The sequence below is a fragment of the Rattus rattus genome, chromosome 2, assembly GCF_011064425.1.
Source record: "Rattus rattus isolate New Zealand chromosome 2, Rrattus_CSIRO_v1, whole genome shotgun sequence".
NCBI classification, from domain to species: Eukaryota; Metazoa; Chordata; class Mammalia; order Rodentia; family Muridae; genus Rattus; species Rattus rattus.
In genome coordinates, this window is record NC_046155.1 from 214,294,370 (window position 1) to 214,311,465 (window position 17,096).

The 17,096-nt window shown below is 39.8% G+C and overlaps 1 protein-coding gene across 6 annotated transcripts in view; it reads left to right on the plus strand.

Moving 5' to 3' along the window:
* Ptprk (protein tyrosine phosphatase receptor type K) overlaps positions 1–17,096 on the plus strand; it is a 495,630-nt gene that overhangs the window by 120,598 nt on the left and 357,936 nt on the right. For all 6 annotated transcript variants that reach the window (XM_032894914.1, XM_032894915.1, XM_032894916.1 and 3 more), the window contains exon 2: positions 5,874–5,996. In XM_032894914.1, the coding sequence (XP_032750805.1) occupies positions 5,874–5,996 (123 nt within the window). The remainder of the gene's footprint in view (positions 1–5,873; positions 5,997–17,096) is intronic.

Consider the following 17,096-nt stretch of genomic DNA (forward strand, 5'->3'; position numbering starts at 1 on the left):
AATTGCAGGCCGCACAAAGAGTATTCTTCTGAGTCTGGGTTGATTATCTTTTTAAAAGACTCATTTATAAATTTTCTAAGTTTTTATCCACTGAGCTCCTCCGCGGCACTAAATTAGAATGAATGACACAGGATTCATCCATTCTCTCTAAAGGCATACATTTTTTGTGTGTACTTGAATATTTCTCGTGCGTGTGTATTTTAATTTTTGGATATGTATTGAGGAACAAGTGTTACTTGTCTTTATAGCTGACATAGACACACACTACCTGGGCATTGGTCCTGTCTGTCCATTCTCATTTTGTACCTTCGATATTCCCAGAAGTGTAGAGTTAACAGGAAACGGAAATCTATTTAAACATTCCAGCATTTTTCAGAGGAATGCTTTCGGAAAGCCATTTCTCTACTTTTCCCAATAAGATCTTATTCTAGGAATAAAGATCTGCTCTGATTAACTAGAATATCAGTCTAGTAATAAGTCTCTCTCTCTCTCTCTCTCTCTCTCTCTCTCTCTCTCTCTCTCTCTCTCTCTCTCCCCCTCCCTCTCTCTCTCTCTTTCTCTTTAATACTTCAGAATTAATATGTTGAGGCATACCACTGGCTCCTTGGGCATTTTGACTTCATACCAGTGAATTTATATTGTAATTCCTTTTTTAGATTTAACTTTTGTTATTTTAATTGTGTGTTTTTGTGTGAGTATATTCACATGAGCATAGCTGCTCATGGAAGCCTAAGGTATTGGATCCCTTGGGAGCTGGAGCCGTAGGTATCTGGGACCCCTCCGTGCCCCTGCCCCCTGACCTTGCTGGATTCTTGCTTGTTATAGCACTGTATATGCCCTTAATCACTGAGCAGCCCTCCAGCCCCTTATATTTGTGATTTATAATTAGAATAATTAAAGGAGATCTAGCCAACGCTTGTTTAATTTAATACTGTGGGTAGTGTAAATTTGTATACATTCATTTCTCTCTTGAAAATAAAGGAAGAAGGATCGTTGGATGTGGGTTGCCACCTAAGTGAAGAAATCTGTCTTATTGATTAGTTCACAACTAGTGAGGGTTGGTTTTGCATTTCTCTAAAAATCATCATACGGTTATACTAAGGACACCTACTGTATGTCTCAGCATATATTCCATGACCATGCATATGCTTTTTTAGGGTAATATAGTTTTCGCCCATGCTTAAATCTAGCAAAGTTTTCCATGTTTACAAGTAAATGGAGCTTGTTGCATGGAGGCAGTAAGGTACATGGGTGATAATTCTGTTTGTCTCCAGAATTTATACTTGGGCAGCAAACGATAAACAGATGAGGGCCCTGGACGGAACGATGGCGACGATTCTGCTACAACGTCTTTTCAAAGCCTACCCTTCACAGGTCGTGCAGAGTAACCTGCCCAGACCTTAATGACTCTTTTTTTTTTCCTGGCTCAAACTTAAAATTAATCAGATCCTGGGTGTTGTTAAAAAGCCCTTACTCTGGGGCAGAGGAAGTAGCTTAGTTGGTATAGTACTTAGCATGTACTCTTTCCAGGGCTCTATCCCCAAGGCCACAGACACTGGGTGTATTGACAGGCCTGTACTTCCTGAACTTGGCCAGTGGAGGCAGCCTGGGCTACATGGGACCCTGTTTCAAAACTCCACAAAACGAACCAATAAAACAACAGCAAAAACCAAAACACATGAAAAGAAAATGAACAAAAAATGCACAGTTTGGCTTTAGAGAGGATTTGAATTTTGAAACAGTGCCTTTGTATCTATCCTCTCTCTCTCTCTCTCTCTCTCTCTCTCTCTCTCTCTCTCTCTCCATGTATGTATGTGTTTATGTATGTGTGGATGCATGTATCTATCTATCCACCTATCAATAATTTGTTTATCTATATATCTATTAATCATCTATCTATCATTTACCTAATATATATCTATTAATATCTATCATCTATATCACCTGTTTATTTATCGAACAATCATGTTTCCTCTATCATCTATATAACTATCATCTATCTTTTTATCCATCTATTTATCAGCTAACAATCAATTATTCTAGCACTATCGTCTGTCTGTCTGTCTATTTGTTGAGAGAGAGAGGGAGAGAGAGAATAAAAATTTGGTGAAGTTGAGATTTTATCCTTTAATGTGGCTTTCTGAATTGAACTCAGGTTGTCAGGCTTAGTAGCATGTAGCCTCCTATTTTAAGCTACCTCACTGGCCTCTAAAGAATTTTAGCATAAATAAATTTTCTCTCAAATTTCCTCAAAGGATCACAACAAAGTAGGGATTCTCTGGCACAGGTCTTAGAAGTTCGTGACTTTTGAGCACGTATCTTCATGTAAATTAGTGCCTATGAGCTTAGTTACCTGACAAAAGGAATATATTATGCCTGATTGTTAATATCATGGTATGTCCTATGTAAAGAGGTTGTTAATAAATGATGGTCAAGGAACCTCTAGGGGAGTTTACCTCTGGATCTCTAATCCTCTACATCTCCACAATCCTAGAACTTTAATCAGCCCACAGACTCCTTACTGTAGGAGTCACTGGCAGAGAACTCTAGAGAGCTGTACTTTGACAACTCCATTTTAATTTAGAGACAGAGCCTTACTGTATAGCATTGGCTGGGCCTGAACCCAGTGTATAGAACAAGCTAGCCTTGACTTCACAGATAGCCACCTGCCTCTGCCTCCTAAGTGCTAGGATTATAGATGGGTGCTATCACACGCTCAGTAGTTTTCTCTTAAATACTGTGTTTCAGGAATGCTCATTTGAAGAATCATATACCATAGAAACTTATGCTTTGAAAGTCATCAATAGGAATATAGTATGGCATAATTTGCTCCAGATCTGTGGTCGGGTTAGAACTGGGGATGAGGCCCGATGGTTGAGCCCTTCTCTAGCATATATAAGACCCACCTTGTTCCCTGTCCCTCCTGCCAACAAAAATCCAATTGGACAGGATGAGAGGTATGCAGTGTGCTATGTGTTATAAGCTGGAAACATGTTCCTGCCTCAGTTTATCTTAGTCCCTTTTGTATTCCGCATGCTGCCAGATGTATACTTTTCTTAGTGTACCCCTGGATAAACTTTTAGGGGTTTCAGTACAACTGTAGATTGAGCTGTCTGATTTCTTTCTATGGCATCAGAAACCATTCATGTTAAGCTGTCTCTGCCTGAATCCCCCTCCATATGTTTCATAGCTGCTCCTCAGAAATGTTTTGGGGCCCTAACGGTGCCATGTTTCTTTATGCATTTGTTACTTTTCTCCCCCTTTCCCTGTTTGCAATCTCGGTTTTCACGCACCGCTTTTGTTCTTCTTTTCTCAGTAAGAAGAAGCAAGGCTCAGGAAAGGCTTCCGCAAGTATTTCATTTGGAATGGAAGAGGAGGTCATTAGAAAAAGACAGATAGTGCATTCCCCTAGATGTGGGGTTGGACATCTTGAAAGGCATACTGTGTTTCTTTGCTTGGTGTGTCTTCCCTTCTTTAGGTGTACCTTAGTGAGTGTAGTCTGTTTTTTGTTTTTTGTTTTTAGAATTTTGTTCATCTTGTTATCACCTGTATCACATGGACTATTTTGTATCATTCATCAGCCTAGAGTTTTTATATTATTATTATTATTATTATTATTATTATTATTAATCTCTTCTCGCCTACACTTTGTCACTTCACTAGTCCCTAATACTTTTGAGCTAGAAATCCCCTTTACAATAATGATTGTAAGAACGTGCTAAGGAAGGTTTATCAATGTGCTTTCCATGTGTTCAGTAGCTTTGTGCTACCTCTTGGCTTAGAACTTATAGAGATTGAATATTTGTCTTCAAGGATTTTTCTTATCCTTCAAGTCAAGCTGATCAGTCAATGATTTCAACATCGTCCTGACGCATTGCTAATACAGTAGTGACATGCACTGTTGACACACTTACTTCTTATAGCTATTCCTCTTGTTACTGTTAATCAGAATGCTGGTCTGAAATTAGCCGTGTCTGTGAAGGGCAACCACTACAGCTCTTGGTCTCCCAAATGAGTCAATATCATTTCCACTGGTAGTTTAAATTTATATACATGGGGCCCCAGACCTGTGTGAAGCATAATGGAGGCCCTGCAAGGTATATATTACAAAGCTGTAAGTCTTTTGGGGTTTGTGACAGCAAACGATTTGTGAGAAAAAGTTGTCCTTTGCGATGTAAAGATGCATTTCCTAGTACCCCTCTTTTGTTGGTTTGAGATGAATTCAATTAATTTTATAAGACATGTACATCGTCTTTCCTGAGACCCCCTATGCAAGCCAGGTCATTTAAAGTATATTGAAAACACTATAATCCACGTTCCATTTTTGAACTTTGGATCATAGCAAAGGATTTCCGTAGTCAAAGACTCAAGAATACCCATCGTGTGCTCTGCTTTTGAGAAGGATGTTGGGGGTGTGGTTTTCTCTGTCCCTTACAGTTTTGTCTTTGATGTGCCTGCTTTCTGCCCTTGCTGAAGCCTGTCTTTCCCTGTTTTCAAAGTGATAAACTCGATGAGGAGAGTGGGAAGAAGAAAATGGTCTGAAGCGCACCACCTGTTCGCCGTGATTGCTTGCCTTAGAATCCCCCAAGTTTTCCACACAGATCTCCATGGACACTATTCAAATAAGCTACTTGAAAGGTTATTGGGTTTTCTCATTGAAGTCCCTGCCAGATTTTCATTAGTTGTAATCAGTTTTCTTTTAAGATGAGACATATAGGCCCCTTCTATTTTCCCGATTTGAGTAAACTGTTAAGCCCACTGTGTACCCTTTATAGGCGGGCTAAGACGCAAAAGCAATACTTTTCTTTCTGCAGTAGAGTCACATGGAAAGGCAGCCGAGGGTAAAGATGACCGGTGCTCTTAAAACGTCACGTCATTAAGCAAAGGAAGCCTGGGGGTCTTAGGCTAATCTCATCCATTCTGTGCTTCAGGTTCTCTCACTTTACAACTGTGTTGAGTTTGAAAATAATCTAAACAATATACCAGAAAAGCCTCAAGTACTATTTACACCCTGGTAAGCTCTGTGCGATTTATTCACTGTGTGAGACATCATAGACACCTTTATTCCTGTTTTAGGTGCGTTCGTGCTTTGTGCGTACGGGTGATGCAGCGGGTGCACTGCGTGCGTGGTGCAGCCAGTGTGGTGGTTGCGTGCGTGGCGAGTGGGTGGTGCGTGCGTGGCGTAGCGTGGTGCGTGCAGTGTGTGTGAGTGTGCGTGCACATGCGGCAGCTGTTGCATGCATGGCGAGCGGGTGGCATGTGCGCGCGCGCGCGCGTGTATGTGTGTGTGTGTGTGTGTGTATGTGTGTGTATATTACCCAAGATAGGTGAGGCAGGGTTTCTCTCTGTAGCCTTGGCCATCCTGGAACTTGCTCTTTAGACCAGGCTGACTTCTCACTCACAGAGATTCGCCTGCCTCTGCCTCTCAAGTGCTGCAGTTAAAGGCGTGCGCCACCACTGCCAAGCTCATGGACACCTTTTAAATCAAGGGATGGATGAGGCTAAAACATGGACCTCACGGTTTTGACCTTGCATTGCAAGGGAAATTCTCACTTTCTATCCCTTTTCCTGTAACATTGGCAATGGTGTTTGGAGATATATAAGGTGAAGGAAAGCTTCATCTTATATATCTTTTTAAAAATAATTCAAAACTTGGGCTTCCCATCTGGGGCTCTGACAAGTTGCGTATACTGAGGTTTCAATTTGTATTGGGTGAACTAAAGGGAGTAGAGATCAACAGGGCTGCCATGGACTAGTATGATCACAGTGCCACGCTAGGTTTATATTTTCGCCTAGCTCTTGCTGCTCAGGGCTTTTCTCACACCCACAAAGGCTGTACAGACCATCACCATGTTCCTCGCTTCCCTTTCTAGGTGGCTGCACTTTTGATGATGGGCCAGGGGCCTGCGACTACCACCAGGATTTATACGATGACTTTGAATGGGTCCATGTCAGTGCGCAGGAACCCCATTACCTGCCCCCCGAAATGCCTCAAGGTAAGACATTTTCTCCTAATTCGGTGTCTAAGGAATATTTCAGAAAAAAAAAATAAAAAGGAATTTTTCACTTTGTGTGTAACAATAGAAATTTGTAATGTTAAACCCACTCACTGGGCTATTTGGTCACATGTAAAAATCTTAAACTTTTTGTTACTTCTTCCTTAAACTATTTAATAACCTACAATATTCTTCAAGACTTTTTTTTTTCCCGGAGCTGGGGACCGAACCCAGGGCCTTGCGCTTGCTAGGCACATGCTCTACCACTGAGCTAAATCCCCAACCCCTCTTCAAGACTTCTTAATGCAACTTTCTGTGCTTTGCAAAAAATATGTAACTTTGTAAACATTTGTTCTTTTGCCCTTAATAAGAAGTCAAAATGATCAAATAAAACTAGAAAGGAGGAAAAAGAAAAGAAGCCATGAATAGTCAAAGCTTATAGGAAAATATATTAAGCATGAGATTTCATTTGGATACCTTTAATCGTATCTCTCAGGTGTGGTCTAGTTAGATTCTAGGCAAGCAGTGGTCTCTGGTCAGGAGATGAATGCTCTCAATCTCCCACAGATCATGAGTGAACCAATTCTTCTGTAGAGAGAAACCTTGGAGATAACATGACCAAGCAGAGATGCTTTCTGGGTAAATGTTGTAGAAAAGGCACAGAGATCTGTTTCTTACCGCCTAGGACTTGTTGTGGATACTGACTTTGATTTCATGAGATTTCATGATTGCTTAAGACAGGTCATGAATTTTTTTGTAATTTGTGAAAAGCATAACACAATAGCATTTCAATATATACGTTCCACATAATGAGGGAATAGTGATTTTTTTTTCAGTACTATATGTTAGTTTGGATCTAACTCTTAAGTTATCTGTTGATAACTTGGTAACTGTTGATAACTTGAATAATTATAAGAATCAGAAACATATACACAAAATTTGAACCATAGTACCTAGGAGAACAGCGTTGTTTAGAAAGAAGCAAATGATTTTATATAATATTATATGTTGTAAAAATAATATTCTTTCTCTATGCTTTAACTAATATAATTGATATTAATATTCTACAAGTAATTTCTTTTGAAGTACAATCTTAGTGTTTTATTATAATTACATAAAATTAGGTAAGATTGATTTTCCTACAAATTTATCCTGTCCTTTGTAATTGATCGTGAGTTTTAGACATCGCCATTGGGTGTACAAATGTCAATTATGGCGCTTAATTAAAAAACCTTGCTAATTGGCATGATTCATAAACACAAAAGGAGAAAGCGTTGATGATGATCAGTGGAATATGACAAGCTCTCAAAGCAAATAAAATAAAACCTAAATGATAGATATTCAGACAAGGGTGTAAATAATTCATTGAGTATGTTCTTGGGAGTGTTTTTGCATGGTTCTATGGTTGCACGCTGGGATTAAGCCTTCTCCTTATTCTGAGCTGTAACTTCCCTTGTCTGAGTAGACAAATGGTAATTTTGAGGCTACACTAAGGCCCAGTTTTCTTGGTGTAGGAATATATTGGTGGGCAGTGCTTACTCGAGACCCCTGGTTTCTTATGCTTGACTCTGACACTTTGGGCAGATTCACTTCCTTTTGTGCATTGGCTTATGGTCTCCCTTCAAAGCTACTCACAATATTATTCCGACTCCTTTTGATTAAAGAAACCTCTGTACATTTTTTCACTTTGGTATTCTTGGTGGTAAATTTAGACTTAATTTTTCATGTAATATTAAAAAGGTGGGCTGCAATGCACACATTTTGACTGTTTATCATCAGAGAATAATCAGAAAGGTGTTGATTTATGGAAATGTTGCCTTTACTAATTTCTATTGATGGTGTGTAATGAGAGCTGAAAGGAATGCTCAGATGACCTTGTTGGTTCACCTTTTATACAATTACTTAATCATCGGCTACAGTAAGGGATGCTATGCACAGAAATTGAAAGTGTTTGATATTCAACCATACCCTCCAATTAATAATTAATCATGCAAAGGAAGGGAAAAGGTCATGGACAGGATTTATTTATTTATTTAGAATGTAACTATGTTTAGTCTAAGGAGAAGTGAGAGAAATGCCTGTGTGCATCCTTGTTTTATTCACCCGTTTTGTACGCATGTGAGTGTACACGTGGATTCACATGCACATGTGTGTTTGTGCATGTGAGGGGCAAACTTGGGTTGCTATTCTTGGGAATCTTTTGTCTTGGTTTTTAAGGTAGCCTAGAGCTCGCAGCATTGGCTTATCTGGCTGGCCCATGTGGATCCCCCTGTCTCACCCTTTTTTCCAGTTAGGATTATGTTTTCAAGCTTTGGTGTGAGAGCTAGAAGGAAGGGTCTCACACCTGAAAGGTGAACACTTTACTAACTGAGCCATCCCCTCTAGCCCTGTTCAGTTTTTTTTACAAGATATTTTTGTCTAATTTCCTTTCTAATATTCTTTCAAAGAACCTACTGTACATTAATCTGCCCATATATTGGCAAAGAAGACATGATTAGACTTACCAGATTTCCATGATCTGTCCTGGGGACTTGGGTCAGCTGTTAAGAACACTTGTTGTTTTAGAAGGCCAGGGTTCCCTCCTCATCACCTCACTTAGTTCACAACTTTCTATCACTCAAGTTCCAGGGTATCTGATGCCCTCTTCTGACCTCCATGGGCACCAGGCATGCAATACTACATACACATATATGTATGTACAGCATCCCTATACATGAAATAAGATGGATAAATGTATTTCAAAAGTTTCAAATGACCCATCTTTTCTTTGTTCATACAAATAGGTAGGCCTGTTTACTTTATTTACTGAAAAAAATATAAACAGAAACAAAACCAAGCCAACTCATGCCTTCTGTCATAGGAAGTCTGTCTGTCTGAAGCAGACACGGTATTGAACCTTCTGCGGTACTTGGGCATTGTTAATTATTGATATTTTATTGGCCATTAGAGGGTTTAAAAAACCCAGACATTGTAAATACACAAGTTTTGAATACTAAGGGAAGAATATAGAAAAATAAGGAAATAATCTCTCATAAGAAATATGCTACTGGTAGTGACTGCTTGCCACATCTTAGAGCAGTTCTTAGCTTGTTAGATGACAGTAATTATGGCAAGAAGGACCTTACATGTTTCAAAATAGCTTGCAGAAGAACAAAGGCTTCATGAATGAGCCCTGTGGCAAAATAGAAGCCACTCATCAGTGGGATGCAAAGTCAAGGTATAAGGAGTTCAGCTGCACCATGGCGACACCAGGTGTTGCTGAGCAGAATGGAGAACAAGACGAAGCATCTCCGGGTACTGTAGACTCACGATCTGCATAGCCCCTCGTACAGCCTAATGGGCAGCTAATCTATTCTTGGCTATAAGCCCAGAGAGCCAGAGCCACGTGTTCATTCAAAGAAGGTACAAATGCATATAGAATCAGCATCCTTAATAGTTCCAAGGTGTAAGGAGCCTGACTCGCTGTCAGTACAGTGTACCAAAGCCTGGAGTGTGTTCATACAGTGAAGTAGGTATCATGCCACAATGGGAATGCGTTCACTCATGCTGTAAGCAGCAAGATGGATGGATTTTAAAACCATCATCAGGGAGTGAAATCAGACACAAGAGTGTTTCATTTAATGTCCATACGCTTCAAAAATAGGCTGGAAAGATGACTCAGTGGTTAAGAGCACTGGCTGCTCTTCCAGAGGTCCTGAGTTCAATTCCCAGCAATCACATGGTGGCTCACAACCATCTTATCTATAAGGGGGATCCGATGACCTCTTCAGGCAGGCGGATGCGTATGCAGCAGAACACTCATACATTCAATAAATAAAATTAAAACAAAACAAAACCAAAATAGGTACAATGATTGCCGAATTAGACATCTATTAGTGTGCCTACTTATGGGTGGGCATGACAAGAAGGCACGAAGGAGATACCCGGATGCTGGATGCCCTGGTTATTGACCTGGGTAGCATTGGAGTTGCTATCAGTTGAGAAACTACTGAGTTGTGATGGGGAATTGTTTTCCTGTCTGTAACTTACAGCTTAGCAAAGAGTGACAAGGACTAACATACTATTGAGAAGCCAGAATAATAGAATGTTGTAGTTTAGCAAACATATACATTCCAGAAGACTTCAAATGGGATATAATCTTATTTTCTTCCTCCCTTGATCATAAGTCTTGATTCCCCTAAGCTCATCTTTTGGGCTTTGGTCAGGTTATTTATTTGTTTATTTTTATTTCTATTTTTTTGTCCAGTTATCCATGCACCAAATGCTCCCCCATTTTTACTGTATCTCTATATCATCTGAAGGGTGAGGAACTTCCTGACTGGCCTGGAACACTTTTTCAGTCTTTATAGCTTGATAGTCTCTCAATCTCACTTTGTGCATGTGTCCATTGGGATTATTCTTAGAGTTTCAATTTTATTATATATTTTCCCACCCGACTCATTAACGTCCTCATGCACGTGTAGCATAGTTAAACATTTCAGTTTCTTTTGTTTTATTTTTTTTAATTTTATTGGTGTATATTTATCATTCACCTTGTTGAGTTTCATATAGACAATTTACTTCAAGTATATTTTATCCTCTGGACATACTCAATCTCTACCATTTTCTCCCATTTATCTCATTGTCTCCATCCTTTACTTCATCCACTAGCCTACTTTTGATCTAATTTTTGAAATACTTGGAAATTGAGTATTTTACATCTGAAGCAAGCAGTAAGGAATCAAGATGTTCTAAAGTTGACTGATTTCTGCTGGGCACTTAATTCATAAGAAATGAGTTCCATTTTCTCACTCAATATGTCCATAATATAAATTAAATATATCAATATATATTCCATATATTTATGAGAGTGTGTGTGCTTGTGCGTGTGTGTGTGTGTAAAATACCTTTGATATCTCACTCTTCTGCTTTCATGTATACTTTTTTGTCAATAGTTTTAATATTTTTGATATTGTATATATTTACATTTCAAATGTTATCCCCTCTCCTATCCCTCTTCCCCTGCTTCTGTGAAGATGTCCCCATTCCCACCCACTCCCACCTCAACATGCTAGCATTCCCCTAAACTGAGGAAACAAGCCTTCACAGGACAGAAGGCTTCTCTTCCTACTGATGCCAGACAATGCCATCCTCTGCTACATATGCAGCTAGAGCCAGGGATCCCTTCATATGTACTCTTTGGTTGGTGGGTTTAGTTCCCAGGAGCTCTGGGGTAGCTGGTTGATTGATATTGTCATTCTTCCTATGGGGTTGCAAACGCCTTCAGCTCCTTCAGTCCTTTCTCCAACTCCTCCATTGGGGTCACCGTGCTCAGTTCTATGGTTAGCTGTAAGCATAAGTATCAGTAAGACTCTGGCAGAGCTTCTCAGCAAACATCCATATCAATCTCCTGCCAGTAGGGACTTCTTGGCATCAGCAATAGTGACTGGGCTTGGTGGCTGTATATGGGATGGATCCCTAGGTGGGGCAATCTCTGGCTGACCATTCCTTCAGTCCCTGTTCCACTCTTTGTCCCTGTATTTCCTCCTGTGGGTATTTTGTTCCCCCTTCTAAAAAAGACTGAAGCATCCACACTTTGGTCTTCCTTTTTCTTGATCTTCCTATAGTCTGAAAATTGTTTCTTGGGTATTCCAAGCTTTTGAGCTAATATCCACTTGTCAGTGACTACATACCATGTGTGTTCTTTTGTGACTGGGTTACCTCACTCAGGATGATATTTTCTACTTCCATCCATTTGCCTGAGAATTTCATGTAGTTATTGTTTTTAATAGCTGAGTAGTACTCCATTGTGTAAATGTACTACATTTATTATATCCATTGCTCTGTTGAAGGACATCAGGGTTCTTTCCAGCTCCTGGCTATTATAAATAAGGCTGCTATGAACATAGTGGAGCATGTGTTCTTGTTACATATTGGAGCATCTTTTAGGTATATGCCCAGGAGTGGTATAGCTTGGTCCTCAGGTAGTACGATGTCTAATTTTCTGAGGAACCACCAGACTGATTTCCAAAATGGTTGTACCAGTTTGCAATCCCACAACAATGGAAGAGTGTTCCTCTTTCTCCACATCCTAGCAGGCATCTGCTGTCACCTGAGGTTTTGATCTTAGCCATTCTGACTGGTGTGAGGTGGAATCTCAGGGTTGTTTTGATTTGCATTTCCCTGATGACTAAGGATGTTAAACATTTCTTTAGGTTATTTGTGGCCATTCGATATTCCTCAGTTGAGAAGTCTTTGCTTACCTCTATAGCACATTTTTTAATAGAATTGTTTGATTCCTTGGAGTCTAACTTCATGAGTTCTTTGTATATATTAGATAATAGCCCTCTACTGGATGTAGGATTGATAAAGATCTTTCCCCAATCTGGTGGTTGATGTTTTGTCCTATTGACAGTGTCCCTTGCCTTACAGAAGCTTTGCAATTTTGTGAGGTCCCATTTGTCGATTCTTGATCTTAGAGCATAAGTCATTGTTGGTCTGTTCAGGAAAATTTTTCCTGTGCCTATGTGTTTGAGTCTCTTCACATACTTATTGTCACTTGATCTTTGACTAAGGAGCTAAAACCATCCAATGGAAAAAAGACAGCATTTTTAACAAATGGTGCTGGTTCAAGTGGAGGTCAGAATGCAGAAGAATGCAAATTGACCCATTATCTCCTTGTACAAAGCTCATGTCCAAGTGGATCAAAATTTCAGTTTCTTAAGATACCATTTTATTTTCTTCAGACAAAAGAGGCAGCTTTTTATAATGCAAGGTTTGATAGTTTATTTTGTTCAAGGGGCTGGAGAGATGCCCCAGTGAGTCAAAATGCTTGCTATGAAAGCATAAAGACCAAGTCCTCATGCCTACATAAACATCTGTGTATGACTCTGTGTGCCTGTTAGATGGAGACAGGGCATTCATTGTCCTGGGAAGTCGCTGGCCTCTCAGCCCAGCTTACTCCTTGATCCTCTTGTTCATTGAAATAAAGTGGTATATAATAGAAGGTGTCTCTTCCTATGGTTTCTGCCAGGCCAACCCCACCTCTCAGCATACCATGCCAATTACTCTTCGCATTACATAAAATTTTTGTTCATAATTTGATAAAAAATTCTCTCTCCGTATAGAAAGGAATCGGATAAGAAATTTTTGTTTCTTAAACATTGTAATGAGAGATTTTAATGTGATCAACAGATTGTAATTATTCACTTAACTTTACCTTTATAAAGGACACCATCTAATTTTGATATGTTTAAATGCCAGTTATCAGTAGGAGAGAATTCCTACGTTCTCCACCTTGCTTGTCAGACTATTGTTTTCCACAGGGAAACTTGTTACATTCATGTAAGGAGAATGCAGATGGCGGACTGGGCTAGACATTGTTCTTTGATCTTATACATTTTTACATCTGTGATCCTGATTCTCAAATATCCTTTTATCCTATGACCGCATGAAACAAACTCATTTCCCCGTTTGCCTATCTGTTCTGCTCTGTTCTCGATGTGAGGGTGAGGCAGGAGGCTGACATATCATTACATTTGTCTTTCACTGAAATTGTAACTGCTTTTTTCTTTTGAAGATGTGTTTCTCTGAAATGATTAATTGAATTTTCCGTTAGTGTCTCTGGAGTACCTATTTGACAGTATTTAAAATTATGAGTACATTAGATTCCATCTTCAACTTCCTTTTTTCTACTGCTAATAACATAAATCACTGCCTGCGGTTTTTGATTTAAATTGTATATACTGTGTGTTATAAAAATATAATAAAAGGTCTAATTTAGATTAAGCAGAAGATTGAAGGAGGAAACCATTTCTCTGCCTTGTAAAACTTAGTGAGGTGTGATTCCATAGTTTATGGCCTTAACATTTAGAGACTAGATGAGACTGTAGGGGGAGAGGGAGAGAGAGAGAGAGAGAGAGAGAGAGAGAGAGAGAGAGAGAGAGAGAGAGAGAGAGAGATGAGAGATTGAGAGTGTTAGTTCATACAATGCTAAGAAATGAGCCCGTGTATGAACTTGTTGCATTTAAACCCGAGGCTGTGTTCTTAGATTTGTGCATGCTCTGTTAGGAGTATTAGAAAGGTTGTTAAAACGATGCTCCCCTTCTTTAAGTACTTATCTGCTGAGCTTCACTCTGCTTTGATAGTCAGCAGGAAGAGGCTTGTGTGTCATTGGGGTTTCTACTTCCTTCTGCTGGTAGGATGCAGTGAGAATAGAGAGTTTGGGGTCTACCATTTAATGCATATGACAGCATTCACAGAGAACTCATTCTGTACTCAATAATCCTAGTCTGTTTAACTCCAACTCCAGTAGATCTGTCCTGGTAGCCACTGTAAGGAATGCTTAGAGGCTGAGAGCTCTAAGGTGATGTTTGAAACTAGTTTTGCTAACTCAGAACCTTTTGTACATGCATGTCTGAGCCAAGAGTTAGCTCCAGTGAGTGTGTGCGTGGGAGCGTGCATGCATGCATGTTTGTGTGTGTGTGTGTGTGTGTGTGTGTGTGTGTGTGTGTGTGTCTGTGTAACATGCTTAGCTGCATACATAATGGCATATGTGCATATGTGTGAAGGCCAAGGGTCCAAGGACAGCTTTGGGTGTTGCTGCCTTGTTTGAAACAGGGTCTCTCTGTTGTCGTTTTGCTGTGTTTGTCAGTCTAGTTGGACCCTGTACTTGTAGGGATTTGAGTCTCTCCACCTCTGATCTTGCCGGAGAAGCCCTGGGACTATACTACAGCCAGCTTTATGTAAGTCTAGAGATGCAAAATGCAGTCCCAAGTCTCTCATGACAAGTGTTCCACCCTTGAGTCATCACCCCTGTCTTATATGCAATTTGTTAATTTTCCTAAGAGCCCTATAAAATGTGATATGGAGATTGGTAGAGGGCTTCACTTGCTTACAGATAACCAGTACAGATCAGCAACTTGCCACAGTGCTTCTGTTTCAGTATAGGCAAACTGACACATTACCTGGACTCCAGCATAGATATTTATGTCCACTGTATAGTGTTATTTATTTGATTTAATCTACAGTGGGTTTTCTCCTGACATCCTTTGGGGGTGAGACCCTGTCCTTTCTTTTATTTCCCTTTGTGTTATTTTTAGTTATTTGATGAACACTTATCATGGGTCAGTCTTAGTATCCTTTGGAAACACATATTATCCACTGTGTCATGAGAACCTGTGTGTTAGAAGAAGAAACCCACGGAGTCTCTGAGGGAGGCTGAGTAAAGTCAGAGTTTGAAAATAATTTTTAGGGCTTTGTTTACAGTGATGTATTTTAGGACGAGAATTACAGGCTTAGTTCAAGGTGCTTCTCCCAACAGTGTCATCATTATGTCTGCCGGTAGTTTTGCCTTGAGCGCAGACAAGATGGTTTACCATACTTGAATTGCTTATTAAATAAACACCGAGAGTTGGAGGTAGTGTGAGGTGAGGGAGTGAACAATGAAGCACTTGGAGAGTCAGCCACCAAGTAGTGACTGCTTTTTAATGTAAGGATTATTATGCCCATGTACGTAAATGCAGCCTGAAGAATGTCTAAATTCCAGAGAGCAGAAGCGGCACGCTGAGACAGGAGTCTTTTCCTGCTATTTCAGGTACGAGACATATCTGAGTTAGATATGCTCCAATCTGTCTCCCAGGGGAACAACAGTTAAGTATGAAAAGCGAGGGAGAGAAAAAGAATTACATTGGTGTCACTACAAGAGATTGTCCTTTTCAAAGTCTGTGCAGCCATCTTTAGCATGGACCTTAAAATCAATATGTAGTCCAGAGAAACAAAATTACCTCTTCTGTGATGAGAGGGTGACTTCAGCTCTGGTTATGACCTTATATTTTACCTTTCCAAAAATAACCTTGTCTCCCGATGCCCGTGTGTATATGGGGTTGAGCACTTATTAGCTTCCAAACACAACAGGGAACGCATGAAAATAAAAGCGACCTCAAAGGCACAAGAGACAAATAAGTAAAATAGCAATCTTTGTAGAACTCTATGGTATCAATGCTTTCACCAGAGCAATGAAGTGATATGTGGTACATATCACTACATAGCATGATGCAAAGTGTTCATTTGCTAGACAGGTTATATTCAGAATTCTCTACTGTTATGGAAGACTGTTGGCCTTCAAACCTAAATTCATCTGAAGGAATGATCGCCTGTTTTAGAGGGCTCTTTCCTAATGAACAAATTATTGACTGAGGAACATTTCTCAATAAAATTTGTGTTTTGCGGGGTTAGAGCCAAATGGCAACTTTGAGAGGGTCTATAAGATTCTTAAATCCTCACCTTAGCAATGTGAGACAACACTGATGACTCTCTCAGGTCGAGGAAAAGCATATTTAACAGAACATTTTCAGAGAATTCACTATAGGTTTCTGCACTAAATTCTTTAACACTTGCTTATGAAGTTTGAAGCAGAATTGGCAGTTCTGTGTTTGGGTGTATATGTGATGTGTGTATGTGTACACACTTGTGTGCATAAGTACATGCGTGAGCATGTCTGTGCAGGCCAGACTTCAAAGGTGTTTTTCTTGATCCCTTACCATTTTAGTTTGTAAAGAGATTATCTTCTGGCTATATGGATATGTCAATAATAAATATGATGGCGTATGGCTTAGGCAGGAAATAGGAGGTGGGACACCCGGGAGGTAGGAAGGATTCTGGGAAAATGCCAGCCAAGAAAGTGTGACAAGACAGGCACATGATACCTGAGCACACGTAACCAGCCATGTGGCACGATGTAGATTAAAATAAATGGGTTATTTTAAATTATGATCTAGGCAGAAGAGGACTTTATATGGCCAAGGTATTTGTAACTATGTTTTGATTCTGAGTCTTATTTCTGGGAGCTTGGGGATGGGAGGAGGGACCAAACCTAACTTAAGCTAGTTCTTTTGAAGTTTATTTATGTTTAGTTTACGAATATAAATACTTTATTGCATGTATGCTTGTGCACTGCATGTATACATGGTCCTCAGGGAGGCCGGAAGAGGGTGTCAGATCTTCTCTGCATGCCTGTTTGCTGTCATGTGGGTGATGGCAAGGGAACCTTGACTCTCTGGAAGAATATCAAGTGCTTTTAATTGGGGAACCATTTCTCCAGCCTTATCGTTTTTGTTTTTA